This window comes from Engystomops pustulosus, chromosome 5 (assembly GCF_040894005.1).
Source record: "Engystomops pustulosus chromosome 5, aEngPut4.maternal, whole genome shotgun sequence".
In the NCBI taxonomy this organism is placed as follows: domain Eukaryota; kingdom Metazoa; phylum Chordata; class Amphibia; order Anura; family Leptodactylidae; genus Engystomops; species Engystomops pustulosus.
In genome coordinates, this window is record NC_092415.1 from 205,781,381 (window position 1) to 205,803,722 (window position 22,342).

A 22,342-nucleotide genomic window follows, 5' to 3' on the forward strand; every position below is an offset into this window, starting at 1 on the left:
GGTCTCTATTAGTTTAGGGGTGTGGTCTGGGGTCTCTATTAGTTTAGGGGTCTGGTCTGGGGGTCTCTATTAGTTTAGGGGTGTGGTCTGGGGTCTCTATTAGTTTAGGGGTGTGGTCTGGGGTCTCTATTAGTTTAGGGGTCTGGTCTGGGGTCTGTATTAGTTTAGGGGTGTGGTCTGGGGTCTGTATTAGTTTAGGGGTGTGGTCTGGGGTCTCTATTAGTTTAGGGGTCTGGTCTGGGGGTTTCTATTAGTTTAGGGGTGTGGTCTGGGGTCTCTATTAGTTTAGGGGTGTGGTCTGGGGGTCTCTATTAGGTTAGGGGTCTGGGGTCTGTATCAGCTCATGGAGTTTGGTGTGAGGTCTAATCTGCGGTGTATATTAGTTTAGGGGAGTCCTCCTGATCTATTATCACCCTCTGAGATAAATAATTCTCCGGCCCCGGGAGCTGTAGCGTTAGGGAGAGTTATACACACAGGGAGACGTCAGTGCCGGAGATTCTCCTCAGGTACCAGATGGTTAATCTTCCTCCACCTCCTCCTCGGGGGCGCGCAGCCACCAGGTGGCGCGCGTGTCTGGCGGCGCACGGTGATGACGTCAGCCGCGCCGGTTTCCATGGAGCCGGTTACCCTGGTGACGCGTCCTCCTCCTCCAGACGGTGAGACCGAGAGACGGGTGAGTAATGGCGGAGATCACGGGCTATATACACTGTATATACATGTACTACCCCCATACTGAGCCAGGAGGGGCTGTATACACTGTATATACATGTACTACCCCCATACTGAGCCAGGAGGGGCTGTATACGCTGTATATACATGTACTACCCCCATACTGAGCCAGGAGGGGCTGTATACACTGTATATACATGTACTACCCCCATACTGAGCCAGGAGGGGCTGTATACACTGTATATACATGTACTACCCCCCATACTGAGCCAGGGGGGGCTGTATATACATATACTACCCCCATACTGAGCCAGGAGGGGCTGTATACACTGTATATACATGTACTACCCCCATACTGAGCCAGGAGGGGCTGTATACACTGTATATACATGTACTACCCCCATACTGAGCCAGGAGGGGCTGTATACACTGTATATACATGTACTACCCCCCATACTGAGCCAGGGGGGGCTGTATATACATATACTACCCCCATACTGAGCCAGGAGGGGCTGTATACACTGTATATACATGTACTACCCCCATACTGAGCCAGGAGGGGCTGTATACACTGTATATACATGTACTACCCCCATACTGAGCCAGGAGGGGCTGTATACACTGTATGTACATGTACTACCCCCCATACTGAGCCAGGAGGGGCTGTATACACTGTATATACATGTACTACCCCCCATACTGAGCCAGGAGGGGCTGTATACACTGTATATACATGTACTACCCCCATACTGAGCCAGGAGGGGCTGTATACACTGTATATACATGGTATACACTGTATATACATGTACTACCCCCATACTGAGCCAGGAGGGGCTGTATACACTGTATATACATGTACTACCCCCATACTGATCCAGGAGGGGCTGTATACACTGTATATACATGTACTACCCCCATACTGAGCCAGGAGGGGCTGTTTACACCGTATATACATGTACTACCCCCCATACTGAGCCAGGAGGGGCTGTATACACTGTATATACATGTACTACCCCCCATACTGAGCCAGGAGGGGCTGTATACACTGTATATACATGTACTACCCCCATACTGAGCCAGGAGGGGCTGTATACGCTGTATATACATGTACTACCCCCCATACTGAGCCAGGAGGGGCTGTATACACTGTATATACATGTACTACCCCCATACTGAGCCAGGAGGGGCTGTATACGCTGTATATACATGTACTACCCCCATACTGAGCCAGGAGGGGCTGTATACACTGTATATACATGTACTACCCCCATACTGAGCCAGGAGGGGCTGTATACACTGTATATACATGTACTACCCCCATACTGAGCCAGGAGGGGCTGTATACACTGTATATACATGTACTACCCCCATACTGAGCCAGGAGGGGCTGTATAGTTGTATATACATGTACTACCACCATACTGAGCCAGGAGGGGCTGTATACACTTTATATACATGTACTACCCCCATACTGAGCCAGGAGGGGCTGTATACGCTGTATATACATGTACTATCCCCATACTGAGCCAGGAGGGGCTGTATACACTGTATATACATGTACTACCCCCCATACTGAGCCAGGAGGGGCTGTATACACTGTATATACATGTACTACCCCCAATACTGAGCCAGGAGGGGCTGTATACACCGTATATACATGTACTACCCCCATACTGAGCCAGGAGGGGCTGTATACACCGTATATACATATACAGTGCAGTGACCGGCACAGACTCCAGGCCCCCGGTGCAGTGACCGGCACAGACTCCAGGCCCCCGGTGCAGTGACCGGCACAGACTCCAGGCCCCCGGCGCAGTGACCGGCACAGACTCCAGGCCCCCGGCGCAGTGACCGGCACAGACTCCAGGCCCCCGGCGCAGTGACCGGCACAGACTCCAGGCCCCCGGCGCAGTGACCGGCACAGACTCCAGGCCCCCGGTGCAGTGACCGGCACAGACTCCAGGCCCCCCGTGCAGTGACCGGCACAGACTCCAGGCCCCCGGTGCAGTGACCGGCACAGACTCCAGGCCCCCGGTGCAGTGACCGGCACAGACTCCAGGCCCCCGGTGACCGGCACAGACCAAGTATAAACAATGAACGTCTTCTGTCCGTCCAGATTCGTCATGGAGTCAGACGCTGCGGTGAATGAGAACCTGCGGCTGCAGTTCAGGACGTTACAGGAGCAGCAACAGAAGCGTCTGCAGAGACTGATGGAACGTAAGAAAGAAAAACACAACGAAGACGACAAGAAGAGCGACGCCTTTGGTGTAGAGGATCGGCTCAACCTGCTGCTGACAGACGCCGAGTCCTCCAGTGAGCTCGGGAAAAGGTGGGCACATTGTACCCCCAGCAGATCCCCCAGAATCAGACGATATCTCTGCTATGTGTTTGGTGCTGGGGATTTGTAAGCTAAGGCCTAAAAGTCCTACTGAGAATCCAAACTTTTACTAATCAGAAGGGGGTTGTCCAGCTACATCAAGTTTTCCCCTTCGCACAAGAAATGGGATAATACGCTGATGTCATGGACTCTGCTGAGGGGGGACCCCATGCAGCAGTGCACCATTTCTATAGAAGGATTATTGGCTCCAGTGAAGGGGCTTCCTGGCCTTTCCTTAGGAGGGCTCATCAGTATCAGAACTGACATATGGAGAGGATGTGGCGCATAATACGTGGCAATGTTGCAGCTAAGGCTCATTAGGATGAATGGGATGAAGGTGCAATACCAATCACAGCCAGTATAGTGTGTCTGGCGCTGTGCTGTCTCCAGCCATCACTGGGGGAAGCTTAGCGTAGTTATAGCGCCACCTATCTTCTCACCAGTGTGAACCTGATTAACACTACAATTATCCCAATGTCTGATCCGTGTCGCAGGCTCCTAGAGGATGAGAACGAGCAGCTGCAGGACCAGATCCGGGAGCTGCAGGATGAGAGCGGCCGCCTCCACAAACTCCTCAAAGAGAAAGAGTTTGAGATTAAACATCTGAGAAAGAAAGTAGAAGATAACAAGATGGCGCTGGCAGGTAACCACGTTATATCAGGATGAGGAGAATGGACTGGACTACTAGACTCATGCTTAGCTTTAAGGGGGTTTCCATACTGATGACCTATGTGATCAGTCAGGGTCCGGCACAAGGACTCTGACCAATTAGCAGTCCTAGCTGACTGTGGGAACTACATCTATACAGGGGACGCAGATGACTCCTTCTATGGTGTAGTGGCCATGCTAGGTATTGCAGCTTATTCATGTAAGCAGCAATACCTGTCATGACCACTATACAATGGACAGACCAGGGAACCCCTTTAAGTTGTAACTCCATCTCCTAACACTATGAGGGATCTGCTGCCCCTGTGATCAGAGGGGATTCATCCATTGATTCTATAGTGTTGCCCCTTCACTGACAGTAAGAGGTCACAGCCAGAGGTCAGGAGAGGCAGCGCTGCTATCACACCCCCCTTGCACCTAACCCTAGACCCCTCAGATATGTCATTAACCCCTTCCCCATTCTGGCCATCAGAATTATGGGAATGAAGCTAAAGACATCCAGGGATCCGGTGATCCTCTCACCATAAAGGGATTATAAAGGTTCCTATGAATAACATAAAAGTATCTTCTAATATAATTATTTTTTGTGAGCAGATATCACCCTGAGCCCCTTTAACACCCATAATATTAAGTATTAACCCATTCACCTCTCTAGACCACCAGGGATATTTCCAGAACAGTGTCATTAACCCCTGAGCTCCCCAGATAAAATAGGGTTGTGGTACATGGGCACAGTGCCCTCAGGAGGCCCGGGGTAAAACACCTTTGTACCCGCAGGGACGGCGGGCTTGGCAGGAGACGTCGCGGCCACAAAAATCATAGAGTTGTCCAAAAAGAACCGTGAGCTGACGGCCGAGATGGAGAGCGAGAAAACCAAAGTGAGACAACTGAAGAGCAAAGTGAAGGAGCTGGAGAGAGAGGTGACTGCCGGGTCCCCTACACATCGTGAGGTTATGGGGCGCGCAGTTATAGGAGAGACCATTGGGGGCCAGTTATAAGATAGAACAATGGGGGCACAGTAATAGGGGAGACCATAAAGGGCATAGTTATAGGGGAGACTATGGGGGGGGCACCATTATAGAGGAGAGCATAGGGGGCGCGGTTATAGGGGAGACCATTGGGGACACAGTTATAGGAGAGACCATGGGGAGCACAGTTATAAGATAGAACAATGGGGGCACAGTAATAGGGGAGACCATAAAGGGCATAGTTATAGGGGAGACTATGGGGGGGCACCATTATAGAGGAGAGCATAGGGGGCGCGGTTATAGGGGAGACCATAGGGGACACAGTTATAGGAGAGACCATGGGGAGCACAGTTATAGGAGAGACCATGGGGAGCACAGTTATAGGAGAGACCATGGGGAGCACAGTTATAGGAGAGACCATGGGGGGCACAGTTATAGGAGAGACCATGGGGGGCACAGTTATAGGAGAGACCATGGGGGGCACAGTTATAGGAGAGACCATGGGGGGCACAGTTATAGGAGAGACCATGGGGAGCACAGTTATAGGAGAGACCATGGGGAGCACAGTTATAGGAGAGACCATGGGGGGCACAGTTATAGGAGAGACCATGGGGGGCACAGTTATAGGAGAGACCATGGGGGGCACAGTTATAGGAGAGACCATGGGGGGCACAGTTATAGGGGATACTATTGGTGGGGTTCAGTAACAGGGGAGACATGGAACACAGTTACAGGGGAGACCATAGGGGGCACAGTTATAGAGGAGACCATGGGGGTATCAACTATAGGGGCACCATGGGGGGCTAAGTTAAAGGGGTGACCATAGGGGCACAGTTACAAGGGAGAGCGCGGGGGGCACAGTTATAGCGGAGAGTGTGGGGGCACAGTTACAGGGGAGAGCTCGGGGGGCACAGTTATTGGGGAGACCACAATGTGCCTGCGCACCCAGCAGTGCTTTATCTCGGGTTATTTTGTGGGTGCTGCTTCTGTATGTTGGACCCACAAGTGAGAAGTTTTGTGAATTTGTTTTTCAGCTTCAGAACTCCAATCCCTCAGACCCCTCCAGGAAAGACTCCGGATCTGAGCTGAAAGTCGCCCGCTCCGGGGAAGTCCCTCCGGTGAGTTCACAACATCTAAAGGATCTTCTTATATGCTAAAGGGTTTTTTAATCTGACCTGTGATCCTCTTAGTAGGTGGAGGAGGTAACAAATAAAAAACGGGACCTGACCACCTACCTGTACATATACAGGCCCAGATATATCACTGTGTCTGCACCAGTTTTTATCTTTTGCATGAAAAAAGTGTCCTGCTCTGCACTTCCGTATTTATGAAGTGTTTGCGCCGCTATTGTGTCCGATACAAAACTGCGCACCTAAAGGGGTGTGGTGTTGCGTATTCGTGCTTTAAGGCCCTTTTATGTCTAGAATCCGACAAAATTGTGTTGCACGGTGTAGATTGAAAGTGCACCAACAAAAATAGGTGCGCAGTGACCCCCATTTATCAATGCAGTGTGTACCATGTGCAGTTCCCTGAGTAGTGTGCAGGGGGCAGCAGATTAATCAAAACTGGCGCACGTTCTTCTTAATCTGGCGCCCCCTGCACGGTTCAGGAAGTGGGCACCATTTTTTTTTTGGTGCACGTTCATGCTGAAAAATTGTGCCGCATGTTACTAATAAATGTGGCGCACGGTCTGACAAAGCAGTAACAGCCCCTTTCAGGTGCACATTTTTCCCGTCTTGCAGCCGCGACACAAAACTTGCGCAGACACTTTAAAAATACATGTACAAGCAGTTTGCACGTTCTTACTAGTGCAAAGTCAGACAGAAAACTGGAGCAAACACTTTACTAAATATGGGCCAGTATATAGTAATCTCCTGAGCTCCCCCTTGTGGTGGCTGGTAAAAACCTATAATCACATTATTACAGGTGGACTGCCCAGAGATGAAAGCTTTACAGGATAAGCTGGCAGCTACTAACCTCAAACTGACCGAATATCGGAACCAAATCCAGGCCACAAAGCAGGAGCTGAAGATGGCGCATAAGGTAGGACCCCTCACCTCATGTCATGTGCTATGTGCTTCATCAGAATGGAAGATTTATAGTATCACATGGACCTACAGGTATTGGCAAGTGAGGTGGGAGAAGATGTCAACATTTCTCAGCTGCTGTCATCAACAGGCGGCTGGAGAGGGCGAGCGCAGCAGATACTAGCGTTACAGGGCAGGGTGAGTACAACCCGAGATGTGTATGTAATGCTGTATGAGTAACTCCCCCTACTGACTGTGATGTGTACTGCAGCAAACTGTAGACATACATGACATTACTTATCCTGTACTGATCCTGAGTTACATCCTGTATTATACTCCGGAGCTGCACTCACTATTCTGCTGCTGGTGCAGTCACTGTGTACATACATGACATTACTTATCCTGTACTGATCCTGAGTTACATCCTGTATTATACTCCAGAGCTGCACTCACTATTCTGCTGCTGGTGCAGTCACTGTGTACATACATGACATTACTTATCCTGTACTGATCCTGAGTTACATCCTGTACTATACTCCAGAGCTGCACTCACTATTCTGCTGCTGGTGCAGTCACTGTGTACATACATGACATTACTTATCCTGTACTGATCCTGAGTTACATCCTGTACTATACTCCAGAGCTGCACTCACTATTCTGCTGCTGGTGCAGTCACTGTGTACATACATGACATTACTTATCCTGTACTGATCCTGAGTTACATCCTGTATTATACCCCAGAGCTGCACTCACTATTCTGCTACTGGTGCAGTCACTGCGTACATACATGACATTACTTATCCTGTACTGATCCTGAGTTACATCCTGTATTATACTCCAGAGCTGCACTCACTATTCTGCTGCTGGTGCAGTCACTGTGTACATACATGACATTACTTATCCTGTACTGATACTGAGTTACATCCTGTATTATACCCCAGAGCTGCACTCACTATTCTGCTGCTGGTGCAGTCACTGCGTACATACATGACATTACTTATCCTGTACTGATCCTGAGTTACATCCTGTATTATACTCCAGAGCTGCACTCACTATTCTGCTGCTGGTGCAGTCACTGTGTACATACATGACATTACTTATCCTGTACTGATCCTGAGCTACATCCTGTATTATACCCCAGAGCTGCACTCACTATTCTGCTGCTGGTGCAGTCACTGTGTACATACATGACATTACTTATGCTGTACTGATCCTGAGTTACATCCTGTATTATACTCCAGAGCTGCACTCACTATTCTGCTGCTGGTGCAGTCACTGTGTACATACATGACATTACTTATCCTGTACTGATCCTGAGTTACATCCTGTATTATACCCCAGAGCTGCACTCACTATTCTGCTGCTGGTGCAGTCACTGTGTACATACATGACATTACTTATCCTGTACTGATCCTGAGTTACATCCTGTATTATACCCCAGAGCTGCACTCACTATTCTGCTGCTGGTGCAGTCACTGTGTACATACATGACATTACTTATCCTGTACTGATCCTGAGTTACATCCTGTACTATACTCCAGAGCTGCACTCACTATTCTGCTGCTGGTGCAGTCACTGCGTACATACATGACATTACTTATCCTGTACTGATCCTGAGTTACATCCTGTATTATACTCCAGAGCTGCACTCACTATTCTGCTGCTGGTGCAGTCACTGTGTACATACATGACATTACTTATCCTGTACTGATCCTGAGTTACATCCTGTACTATACTCCAGAGCTGCACTCACTATTCTGCTGCTGGTGCAGTCACTGTGTACATACATGACATTACTTATCCTGTACTGATCCTGAGTTACATCCTGTATTATACCCCAGAGCTGCACTCACTATTCTGCTACTGGTGCAGTCACTGCGTACATACATGACATTACTTATCCTGTACTGATCCTGAGTTACATCCTGTATTATACTCCAGAGCTGCACTCACTATTCTGCTGCTGGTGCAGTCACTGTGTACATACATGACATTACTTATCCTGTACTGATCCTGAGTTACATCCTGTATTATACCCCAGAGCTGCACTCACTATTCTGCTGCTGGTGCAGTCACTGTGTACATACATGACATTACTTATCCTGTACTGATCCTGAGTTACATCCTGTACTATACTCCAGAGCTGCACTCACTATTCTGCTGCTGGTGCAGTCACTGCGTACATACATGACATTACTTATCCTGTACTGATCCTGAGTTACATCCTGTATTATACTCCAGAGCTGCACTCACTATTCTGCTGCTGGTGCAGTCACTGTGTACATACATGACATTACTTATCCTGTACTGATCCTGAGTTACATCCTGTACTATACTCCAGAGCTGCACTCACTATTCTGCTGCTGGTGCAGTCACTGTGTACATACATGACATTACTTATCCTGTACTGATCCTGAGTTACATCCTGTATTATACCCCAGAGCTGCACTCACTATTCTGCTACTGGTGCAGTCACTGCGTACATACATGACATTACTTATCCTGTACTGATCCTGAGTTACATCCTGTATTATACCCCAGAGCTGCACTCACTATTCTGCTGCTGGTGCAGTCACTGTGTACATACATGACATTACTTATCCTGTACTGATCCTGAGTTACATCCTGTATTATACTCCAGAGCTGCACTCACTATTCTGCTGCTGGTGCAGTCACTGTATGTTACTTATGCTGATCGTGTGTGTCTCTACCAGGTGCGGGAGCTGGAGACACAGTTAGGACACATGAGGAGTCCGGTCTCGGAGCTTAGCCTGGAGGAGGAGATGTTGGGTATTTCTGTACCTAGAAGACTTGCAGCACAAGATAAGAACTTATTTAGGATCCGAAACCTGGAGAAAGAGAAGAAGGAAACCTTAGAGGTAAATCATCATGTATGATATAAAAAAAAGCCTAAATGATAATTAACCAATGACCATATTACACAGTACACGTGACCTGTTCTCCTGACACATTGTGACGACAAGCTTATGTTCTGTGTCCCCCTAGAGGCTGACAGGAGAACACGAGGCTCTGAAGAAAGAACATGAGGATCTAAAAAAGAAATTTGATGGCTCTAAAGCCCGAAACAAGTCCCTGTCCAATGACCTGAAGACCCTGAAGATGCAGATGGTGACGCTGCTGGACAAGGGGAAGCACGATGACGAGCTGATCGACGCCTTACTGGTAACCCCTGTCCTCTCCTCCGCATCACTATTATCACTCAGTGCCGTCTGACTCTTCTGATACATTGGGGCACATTTACTTAGCCGGTCCAGTCGTGATCCCGCGGCGCGTTGTCCGACGCTGATTCGGGTCTGCCGGGATTCACTAAAGTCGTACACCCGATATCTTGCAGGTGTCACTGCTGCGCCAGGGCAATTCGGCGAGAATCGGAAATCGTCAGGAAACCCGACGAAAGTGCGCGATTCGGACCCTTTGTAAATGAGCCCCTTTGTAACAAAAGTGTATCCCACTCCAAAACTCCAAGGGAAGTGTAGATGGTTCTTGTAGTGTTATCCCAGTCATGTTCTTAAAGGGGAAACCACTATATGACATGGTCCCTGGACTCCCTGATGCCTATGCTCATGGTGCATGGTGCTTAGTAGCAATTACACTGAATGCAGACATATCACGCCTCGTACATGCGATATCACACTACATACTGAATGCAGACATATCACGCCTCGTACATGCGATATCACACTACATATGTGTTGTAATAAGCGTGTCCTTCCAGAGCCAGCAGAAGAACCTGCAGGAGATCTTGGGCCGCCTCAGTCAGCAGGAGCAGAAGCACCAAGAGTCCCAGCAGACCCTGAACCTGCAGCTCAACAACGAGAGCCAGAAGCAGAGCTCCCTGGTCTCCCAGCTGAAGCAGATGGTGGCCGAGAGAGAGGCGAAGGTGCGGGAGCTGGAAGAGGAGGTGCAGCAGCTGAGCCTGAAGGTGAGACCCCTGCACCACCCTGTGTATACATGGCTGAAAGGGTTTGGTGTTATTCCAGAACAGCGCCCCTATCAGTCTATTGGAAGTTCCAAGTACTGCAGTGTCCTATGATTTGGGATGCACCTGGTGACACCAAATGCGTACAGGGAGTCCCCCTTGTCACTGAGACCCCAGTGTGCTTCATTGTACATGAATATTGATTACAGTACAAATCAAGCTGCAGATTTCTGAAATACGATAATGGGGAACCAGGGATGAGAGATCAGCATCTGCTGTAATGTACAATACATTGGATCCATCCACAGAGCCCCCCTGAGAAGCAAGCGAGAAGCAAAAGCTCCGACACCAAAAGTGCAACAGAGGCCACGAGACCCGAGAAACTGGCCCCAGCGCGGTCACTGTCAGACAGCGGGGACTCCCTCAACTCCTCCAGGTACCCTAAACCGACCCCGAAATAGTGGACAGTGGTGGGTGTGTATCAGGAGCATCATTTTCCATGTCTACATACTCCCTACAATGGTGCAGTGTATCCCTAATTTATGATGAGATAGATATGAGATAGATAGATAGATAGATAGATATGAGATAGATAGGAGATAGATAGATAGATAGATAGATAGATAGATAGATATGAGATAGATAGATAGGATATAGATAGATAGATATGAGATAGATATATAGATAGATAGATGGATAGATATGAGAGATAGATAGATAGATAGATAGATAGACAGATAGATAGGAGATAGATAGAAGATAGATAGATAGATAGGAGATAGATAGACAGATAGATAGGAGATAGATAGAAGATAGATAGGAGATAGATAGATAGATACGAGATAAGTAGGAGATAGATAGATAATTGTGTATGTGACCACTTTTGGCAGTATTGGACAGGCCTGTAGTTCTCGCTTTATTCCTGCAGAGGTCACTGTTGTTACTCTGCAGTTTAGAAGACTTCAACGTTTAATCATTACGGAGTTTAATAAATGTCTTGTCTCTTGTATCCTCAAAACCAGGACAGTATCAAAACTGGGACATGAGCTGATAGAGACAGCACCCTCCATAGTAACCAGCACGGGGCCCTCACCGCACAGGTAAAGACCTACCTTACTAGAAATACATAATGACATAACTAGTCCACCTATGATTATATACCAGACATTACCAGTACACCTATTATGTCACACCAAAAATTACTAGTCCACCTATGATGTCATCCCAGACATTACTATTACACATGATGATAAGACATTAACAGTCCATCTATGATGTCACCCCAGACATTACTAGTACATCTCCTATTATTATATACCAGGCATTACTAGTCCACCTTTGATGTCACACCAGACAGACATTACTAGTCCGCGTATGATTATATAAAAGACATTACTAGTCCACCTATGATGATACACCAGGCATTACTAGTCCACCTATGATGTCACAGCAGGCATTACTAGTCCACCTATGATGTCGCAGCAGGCATTACTAGTTCACCTATGATGTCACGCCAGACATTACTAGTGCACTTAAGATGATACAGTCTGTAATTGACTTGTTGTCCTGTGTGACAGCTTGGAGCTGGGGGTCTGGCAGCGCCAGTCTGTGGAGTACAGAGCGCTGTGCCAGGCCGCAGAGGTGGAGAGAGACCGCCTGATGGAGTTTGTGTCCGTCCTGCAGAAGAGGGTGGAGGAAAGCAAAGCCAAGGCCCTCGAGGGGGAGAAGAAGCTGCAGGAGGAGAGGAAACGCTGCGTCCTGCTGGAGCAGCAACTGGAGAAGCTGAGGATGGAGGCAAACAAGAACGGAGCCGCACCAAAGCTGTCTGCCCGCGGGAAGGCCGGTGCGTTCACACATGGCGCCTCTCACTAGCTCCATCTTTCACACATGGCGCCTCCTTTGTCTTTGGGATATGTGTGCAGTATTACAGCTCAAGGGAAGTGACTAATGCTGTGCTGCAGTACCGCACACAACCTACAGACAGTGGTGGCACTATTCTTGGATGAAGGGATAAGGGCGGCCATGTTTTCTGGTAATATCTGTACTGTGTGTAGCTGGAGCCGGTCTCCCCCTGTAACGCAATGTTTTCTCTCTGCAGCTCAGTCTCTCAGCAGCTCCAGACTCTTCCTGAATGTCAATGACCTGAGCGAGCTGTCATCTAGTGTCCCCCTGGAGACCCAGATAGAGGAACTCCGCACACAGTAAGACAACTCTGATAACAGTGAATCCCCTCCTGCTCACAGTAAGACCCCTAGACTCGCAGTAAGACCCCATCCGCCAGCAGTAAGACCCCTGTGCTTGCAGTAAGAACCCCCTGTGCTCGCAGTAAGAACCCCCTGTGCTTGCAGTAAGAACCCCCTGTGCTTGCAGTAAGAACCCCCTGTGCTTGCAGTAAGAACCCCCTGTGCTTGCAGTAAGACCCCCCCTCTCTGCACACAGTAAGACCCCGCCTCCGCACACATTAAGACCCCCCCCTGCACACAGTAAGGCCCACCTCTGCACACAATAAGGCCCACCTCTGCACACAGTAAGGCCCACCTCTGCACACAGTAAGGCCCACCTCTGCACACAGTAAGGCCCACCTCTGCACACAGTAAGGCCCACCTCTGCACATAGTAAGGCCCACCTCCGCACACAGTAAGGCCCACCTCTGCACACAGTAAGGCCCACCTCTGCACACAGTAAGGCCCACCTCTGCACACAGTAAGGCCCACCTCTGCACACAGTAAGGCCCACCTCTGCACACAGTAAGGCCCACCTCTGCACACAGTAAGGCCCACCTCTGCACACAGTAAGGCCCACCTCTGCACACAGTAAGACCCCCCCCCCGCACACAGTAAGCCCCCCCCCCCCCGCACACAGTAAGACCCCCCCCTGCACACAGTAAGACCCCCCCTCTGCACACAGTAAGACCCCCCCCTGCACACAGTAAGACCTCCCCTGCACACAGTAAGACCTCCTCTGCACACAGTAAGACCCCTCCCCCTGCACACAGTAAGACCCCTCCCCCTGCACACAGTAAGACCCCCCCCTACACACAGTAAGACCCCCCCCTGCACACAGTAGGACCCCCCCCTGCACACAGTAAGGCCCACCTCCGCACACAGTAAGGCCCACCTCCGCGCACAGTAAGGCCCACCTCCGCACACAGTAAGGCCCACCTCCGTACACAGTAAGGCCCACCTCCGCACACAGTAAGGCCCACCTCCGCACACAGTAAGGCCCACCTCCGCACACAGTAAGGCCCACCTCTGCACACAGTAAGGCCCACCTCCGCACACAGTAAGGCCCACCTCCGCACACAGTAAGGCCCACCTCCGCACACAGTAAGGCCCCGCAGTGGGGAAGATCTCATGGCGGGGGCCCTATTTCATTTCCATACTTGCTAACTAACATAAGAAAAGGGCCCCATGAAGCACAAGCAGCACATGCTACAACAATAGAATGTTCATCTGTGTCTGGAAAAGCTCAGCGATAACCAATATGGTCACAGTTATGGTCACCAAACTCTGTTAGACTCCTGAATGGTGGGGGTATACACTGATCATTTACTGGGGAAAGGGGAGGGGGGTCACTTGCTAAAATCTGGTATATCCCCCTCTGGCAGTACAGGGACCACCTGTGTGGGTGTCAGAGGGATCCAGAGGCACACAGATGTTGGTAGGATATGGGGGAGTGCTCCCCAATCTGCTGGATCAGGTATATTAAGCCATACATTGTCACGTTCCCCGCATTCTTATCCACTGCACATGAGCCTGCGAGGACCTAATATGGCCACAGCATTAAAGGGTTAATCACAACCTGGCTCCAGCAGCTCACACTCCACTCTGGGTCATACGACGCCCCTTGTTTATAGCTAATCTGATAGCCAACCCCCAGGCAGCTATAACGGTGGCTACATTCCTTATCACCCAGCTTTCCCAGATCCAGATCGGTATATAATATCCCTGACCTGCCCTCTGTCCTCCAGACTCGCCATCCAGGTCGATGAGAATGAGGCTCTGAGAGCGGCGCTGAAGAGTGCGCTGAAGACCAAGGAGGACGACCTGCGCCTCTACCACGACATGATCACCCAGGTCAAGCAGATCTTCCTCCAGGCCCTGCGGCAGCACAAGCAGGAGCGCGGCGCCCCCTAGTGACCCCAGGTGACAGCACCCTACGCTGCAGGGTATACAAGGGGCTCTCATACTGACCCTGACAAGCCACCGTACTGTATGTGCATCTGTAACCACCGCTGTATATGCACAGCGCAGGCTCAGACCTCCGGGGGTAAGAAGAGACAAACATTTCAGAGGCCTCACAAGCTCATCTGTATGAGTGCACCTAAGGGAACCTGTCAGCAGGTGTATCCTACAGATTACAGCCAGTGTTATGTATTGTCCCAGGTGAGACGTGTAATAAGACCTCACACTGCTGTGCTCTGTGCTCTCTGCAGCCAGTGTTATGTATTGTCCCTGGAGAGATGTGTAATCAGACCTCACACTGCTGTGCTCTGTGCTCTCTGCAGCCAGTATTATGTACAGTCGCAGGAGAGATGTGTAATCAGACCTCACACTGCTGTGGTCTGTGCTCTCTGCAGCCAGTGTTATGTATTGTCCCAGGAGAGATGTGTAATCAGACCTCACACCGCTGTGCTCTGTGCTCTCTGCAGCCAGTGTTATGTATTGTCCCTGGAGAGATGTGTAATTAGACCTCACACTGCTGTGCTCTGTGCTCTCTGCAGCCAGTGTTATGTACAGTCCCAGGAGAGATGTGTAATCAGACCTCACACTGCTGTGCTCTGTGCTCTCTGCAGCCAGTGTTATGTACTGTCCCAGGAGAGATGTGTAATCAGACCTCACACTGCTGTGCTCTGTGTTCTCTGCAGCCAGTGTAATATATTGTCCCAGGAAAGATGTGTAATCATTCCTCACACTGCTGTGCTCTGTGCTCTCTGCAGCCAGTGTTAGGTATTGTCCCTGGAGAGATGTGTAATCAGACCTCACACTGCTGTGCTCTGTGCTCTCTGCAGCCAGTGTTATGTATTGTCCCTGGAGATATGTGTAATCAGACCTCACACTGCTGTGCTCTCTGCAGCCAGTGTTATGTATTGTCTCTGGAGAGATGTGTAATCATTCCTCACACTGCTGTGCTCTGTGCTCTCTGCAGCCAGTGTTATGTATTGTCCCTGGAGAGATGTGTAATCAGACCTCACACTGCTGTGCTCTGTGCTCTCTGCAGCCAGTGTTATGTATTGTCCCAGGAGAGATGTGTAATCAGACCTCACACCGCTGTGCTCTGTGCTCTCTGCAGCCAGTGTTATGTATTGTCCCTGGAGAGATGTGTAATCAGACCTCACACTGCTGTGCTCTGTGCTCTCTGCAGCCAGTATTATGTACAGTCGCAGGAGAGATGTGTAATCAGACCTCACACTGCTGTGGTCTGTGCTCTCTGCAGCCAGTGTTATGTATTGTCCCAGGAGAGATGTGTAATCAGACCTCACACCGCTGTGCTCTGTGCTCTCTGCAGCCAGTGTTATGTATTGTCCCTGGAGAGATGTGTAATTAGACCTCACACTGCTGTGCTCTGTGCTCTCTGCAGCCAGTGTTATGTACAGTCCCAGGAGAGATGTGTAATCAGACCTCACACTGCTGTGCTCTGTGCTCTCTGCAGCCAGTGTTATGTACTGTCCCAGGAGAGATGTGTAATCAGACCTCACACTGCTGTGCTCTGTGTTCTCTGCAGCCAGTGTAATATATTGTCCCAGGAAAGATGTGTAATCATTCCTCACACTGCTGTGCTCTGTGCTCTCTGCAGCCAGTGTTATGTATTGTCCCTGGAGATATGTGTAATCAGACCTCACACTGCTGTGCTCTCTGCAGCCAGTGTTATGTATTGTCTCTGGAGAGATGTGTAATCATTCCTCACACTGCTGTGCTCTGTGCTCTCTGCAGCCAGTGTTATGTATTGTCCCTGGAGAGATGTGTAATCAGACCTCACACTGCTGTGCTCTGTGCAGCCACTGTTATGTATGGTCCCTGGCGAGATGTGTAATCCGACCTTTGTGTATGTTGTTTGTAGCAGCAGGACTGTGATACGGATTTATATTCCAGGATTGTAGCTTCTTCAAGTGCACTGGAGGCGTGTCCTCACACTGCTGTGCTCTATGCAGCCATTTTCATGTATTTTCCCTGGGGAGATGTGTAATCAGACTTTTGTGTATGTTGGTAATTGCAGCAGGAATGCGAAATTTCAATTTATATTCCAGGATTGTAGCTTCTCCAGGTGCACTGAGGATGTGCCCTCACACTGCTGTGCTCTGTGAGCTCTGCATTTAGCAGCTCTACACAAATGTCATTCTGCTCCGAGGCTTTAGGATTCTGGTTGCAAACTACAGCAGTTAAGTCTAGAGAGCACAGCAGTGTGATGAGTATGAGACTTGGAGGTGCTACAATCATGGCAGATAAATCCTTATATCACAGTCCGGCTGTTACTAACAACATGGCTGCAGAGAGCACAGCAGTGTGAGGTCTGATTACACATCTCTCCAGGGACAATACATAACACTGGCTGCAGAGAGCACAGAGCACAGCAGTGTGAGGTCTGATTACACATCTCTCCAGGGACAATACATAACACTGACTGCACAGAGCACAGCAGTGTGAGGTCTGATTACACATCTATCCAGGGATAATACAAAACACTGGCTGCAGAGAGCACAGAGCACAGCAGTGTGAGGTCTGATTACACCTCTCTCCAGGGACAGCACATAACACTGGCTGCAGAGAGCACAGAGCACAGCAGTGTGAGGTCTAATTACACATCTCTCCAGGGACAATACATAACACTGGCTGCAGAGAGTACAGAGCACAGCAGTGTGAGGCATGATTACACATCTCTACAGGACAATACATAACACTGGCTGCAGAGAGCACAGAGCACAGCAGTGTGAGGTCTGATTACACATCTCACCAGGGACAATACATAAAACTGGCTGCAGAGAGCACAGGACACAGCAGTGTGAGGTCTAATTACACATCTCTCCAGGGACAATACATAACACTGGCTGCAGAGATCACAGAGCACAGCAGTGTGAGGTCTGATTACACATCTCTCCAGGGACAATACATAACACTGGCTGCAGAGAGCACAGAACACAGCAGTGTGAGGTCTGATTACACATCTCTCCAGGGACAGTACATAACACTGGCTGCAGAGAGCACAGAGCACAGCAGTGTGAGGTCTGATTACACATCTCTCCAGGGACAATACATAACACTGGCTGCAGAGAGCACAGAGCACAGCAGTGTGAGGTCTGATTACACAGATCTCCAGGGACCCTGGCTGCACTCTGTATGGTGACACCAGCTCATAGGTTCCCTATAAAGGGGCACATCATATGGTAACTGAGTTTTGGTGATACCTCCTACCAGCAGGACGAGACTCAATAAAGTGTCTTTGCTACATCATCCCCCATGTGATTGCAGAGTGGCCCCGGCCCAGCGTGGTCCTGTCCAGATTTTAAGGGCCCCTAGTAGGGGATTGGAATGGATTTTTAGGGACCTTCCTACTCTATAAACCACAGGCACGTCTAGTTATATCATGTAGTTCCCATAGTAAGGCCTAGGGGGCAGTAAGTGCATCATGTGATCTGGTGCCTGGAGGATTATGGGGGATGACAGGGGTCTCCCGCACTGCCAACACTTCTGTATCCAGGGAAATCTCTGGCAATATTTACAATTACAAGATTATTTTTTAAATAAAAAACAAAACAGAAAAAAAACTGCTTCAAATAACTTTATTAATAAAACTATTACAACCAATTGTCACATCTAAGGTCATAATTAAAGGGGATCTCCAGAATAGAAAGGAACCGGACAAACGTGTCCCCCACCCATTGACTATGGCCATAGGATGCAGTCACATGTGTGATACCTCGGGGTCACCCTGCACTATAGTAACCGAGTATCAGGGGGTCTCTCCACCCCGACCCCTCATATTCTCTGAGTGTAGATGAGAAGCTGAATCCCTGCCCCCGGGAACACGACCCCCACTCACCCACTGATATAGACTGGAAAGAGATCCCTGCGCTATATTAAGAGACGCTACACAGCACCCGCACCTGCTGTCTAGAGAATTAAAGGGGATTCTCATTCCTCCCAGGGGAAAGTCACCGTATACACTAGAGCCGGCCAACAGCACAGAGGATATATACCGTATACACAACCCCTGCATAATACTGCTACACCGTGCTTTATAACAGGCTGAATGATATATAGGGGGCAGTATTATAGTAGTTATATTCTTGTACACAGGGGGCAGTATTATAGTAGTTATATTCTTGTACATAGTGAGCAGTATTATAGTAGTTATATTCCTGTACATAGGGGGCAGTATTATAGTAGTTATATTCCTGTACATAGGGAGCAGTATTATAGTAGTTATATTCCTGTACATAGGGGGCAGTATTATAGTAGTTATATTCTTGTACATAGGGGGCAGTATTATAGTAGTTATATTCTTGTACATAGGGGGCAGTATTATAGTAGTTATATTCTTGTACATAGGGGGCAGTATTATAGTAGTTATATTCCTGTACATAGGGGGCAGTATTATAGTAGTTATATTCTTGTACATAGGGGGCAGTATTATAGTAGTTATACTCCTGTACATAGGGGCAGTATTATAGTAGTTATATTCTTGTACATAGAGGGCAGTATTATAGTAGTTATATTCCTGTACATAGGGGGCAGTATTATAGTAGTTATATTCTTGTACATAGGGGGCAGTATTATAGTAGTTATATTCCTGTACATAGGGGGCAGTATTATAGTAGTTATACTCCTGTACATAGGGGGCAGTATTATAGTAGTTATATCCCTGTACATAGGGGGCAGTATTATAGTAGTTATACTCCTGTACATAGGGGGCAGTATTATAGTAGTTATATCCCTGTACATAGGGGGCAGTATTATAGTAGTTATATTCCTGTGCATAGGGGGCAGTATTATAGTAGTTATATTCTTGTACATAGGGGGCAGTATTATAGTAGTTATATTCTTGTACATAGGGGGCAGTATTATAGTAGTTATATTCCTGTACATAGGGGGCAGTATTATAGTAGTTATATTCTTGTACATAGGGGGCAGTATTATAGTAGTTATATTCTTGTACATAGGGGGCAGTATTATAGTAGTTATACTCCTGTACATAGGGGCAGTATTATAGTAGTTATATTCCTGTACATAGGGGGCAGTATTATAGTAGTTATACTCCTGTACATAGGGGGCAGTATTATAGTAGTTATATCCCTGTACATAGGGGGCAGTATTATAGTAGTTATACTCCTGTACATAGGGGGCAGTATTATAGTAGTTATATCCCTGTACATAGGGGGCAGTATTATAGTAGTTATATTCCTGTGCATAGGGGCAGTATTATAGTAGTTATATTCTTGTACATAGGGGGCAGTATTATAGTAGTTATTTTCTTGTACATAGGGGGCAGTATTATAGTAGTTATATTCTTGTACATAGGGGGCAGTATTATAGTAGTTATATTCTTGTACATAGGAGGCAGTATTATAGTAGTTATATTCTTGTACATAGGGGGTAGTATTATAGTAGTTATATTCTTGTACATAGGGGGCAGTATTATAGTAGTTATATTCTTGTACATAGGGGGCAGTATTATAGTAGTTATATTCTTGTACATAGGGGGCAGTATTATAGTAGTTATATTCTTGTACATAGGGGGCAGTATTATAGTAGTTATATTCTTGTACATAGGGGGCAGTATTATAGTAGTTATATTCCTGTACATAGGGGGCAGAATTATAGTAGTTATATTCCTGTACATAGGGGGCAGTATTATAGTAGTTATATTCTTGTACATAGGGGGCAGTATTATAGTAGTTATATTCCTGTACATAGGGGGCAGTATTATAGTAGTTATATTCTTGTACATAGGGGGAAATATTATAGTAGTTATATTCTTGTACATAGGGGGCGGTATTATAGTAGTTATATTCTTGTACATAGGGGGCGGTATTATAGTAGTTATATTCTTGTACATGGGGGGCGGTATTATAGTAGTTATATTCTTGTACATAGGGGGCGGTATTATAGTAGTTATATTCTTGTACATAGGGGGCAGTATTATAGTAGTTATATTCTTGTACATAGGGGGCAGTATTATAGTAGTTATATTCTTGTACATATAGGGCAGTATTATAGTAGTTATATTCCTGTACATAGGGGGCAGTATTATAGTAGTTATATTCTTGTACATAGGGGGCAGTATTATAGTAGTTATATTCCTGTACATAGGGGGCAGTATTATAGTAGTTATATTCTTGTACATAGGGGCAGTATTATAGTAGTTATATTCCTGTACATAGGGGGCAGTATTATAGTAGTTTTATTCTTGTACATAGGGGCAGTATTATAGTAGTTATATTCCTGTACATAGGGGGCAGTATTATAGTAGTTATATTCCTGTACATAGGGGGCAGTATTATAGTAGTTATATTCTTGTACATAGGGGGCAGTATTATAGTAGTTATATTCCTGTACATAGGGGGCAGTATTATAGTAGTTATATTCTTGTACATAGGGGCAGTATTATAGTAGTTATATTCCTGTACATAGGGGGCAGTATTATAGTAGTTATATTCTTGTACATAGGGGGCAGTATTATAGTAGTTATATTCTTGTACATAGGGGGCAGTATTATAGTAGTTATATACTTGTACATAGGGGCAGTATTATAGTAGTTATATTCTTGTACATAGGGGGCAGTATTATAGTAGTTATATTCCTGTACATAGGGGGCAGTATTATAGTAGTTATATTCTTGTACATAGGGGCAGTATTATAGTAGTTATATTCCTGTACATAGGGGGCAGTATTATAGTAGTTATATTCTTGTACATAGGGGGCAGTATTATAGTAGTTATATTCTTGTACATAGGGGCAGTATTATAGTAGTTATATTTCTGTACATAGGGGGCAGTATTATAGTAGTTATATTCTTGTACATAGGGGGCAGTATTATAGTAGTTATATTCTTGTACATAGGGGGCAGTATTATAGTAGTTATATTCTTGTACATAGGGGGCAGTATTATAGTAGTTATATTCTTGTACATAGGGGACAGTATTATAGTAGTTATATTCCTGTACATAGGGGGCAGTATTATAGTAGTTATATTCCTGTACATAGGGGGCAGTATTATAGTAGTTATATTCTTGTACATAGGGGGCAGTATTATAGTAGTTATATTCTTGTACATAGGGGGCAGTATTATAGTAGTTATATTCTTGTACATAGGGGGCAGTATTATAGTAGTTATATTCTTGTACATAGGGGGCAGTATTATAGTAGTTATATTCTTGTACATAGGGGGCAGTATTGTAATAGTTATATTCCTGTACATAGGGGGCAGTATTATAGTAGTTATATTCCTGTACATAGGGGACAGTATTATAGTAGTTATATTCTTGTACATAGGGGACAGTATTATAGTAGTTATATTCCTGTACATAGGGTGCAGTATTATAGTAGTTATATTCTTGTACATAGGGGGCAGTATTATAGTAGTTATATTCTTGTACATAGGGGGCAGTATTATAGTAGTTATATTCTTGTACATAGGGGCAGTATTATAGTAGTTATATTCTTGTACATAGGGGGCAGTATTATAGTAGTTATATTCT

The 22,342-nt window shown here is 47.1% G+C and overlaps 2 protein-coding genes across 2 annotated transcripts in view; one reads left to right on the top strand and one right to left on the bottom strand.

The window, feature by feature from the left end:
- RPS23 (ribosomal protein S23) overlaps positions 1-22,342 on the bottom strand; it is a 415,955-nt gene that overhangs the window by 74,243 nt on the left and 319,370 nt on the right. The window lies entirely within an intron of this gene.
- On the top strand, positions 565-17,176 carry CCDC13 (coiled-coil domain containing 13). The gene is made up of 15 exons (XM_072154420.1): positions 565-673; positions 2,786-2,998; positions 3,541-3,689; positions 4,490-4,632; positions 5,715-5,798; positions 6,607-6,723; positions 6,801-6,905; positions 9,422-9,586; positions 9,714-9,890; positions 10,444-10,650; positions 10,956-11,083; positions 11,670-11,747; positions 12,225-12,490; positions 12,746-12,848; positions 14,618-17,176. Exons 2-15 carry the CDS (start codon positions 2,793-2,795, stop codon positions 14,781-14,783), a joined length of 2,094 nt encoding a protein of 697 aa, XP_072010521.1. The 5' UTR covers positions 565-673; positions 2,786-2,792; the 3' UTR covers positions 14,784-17,176.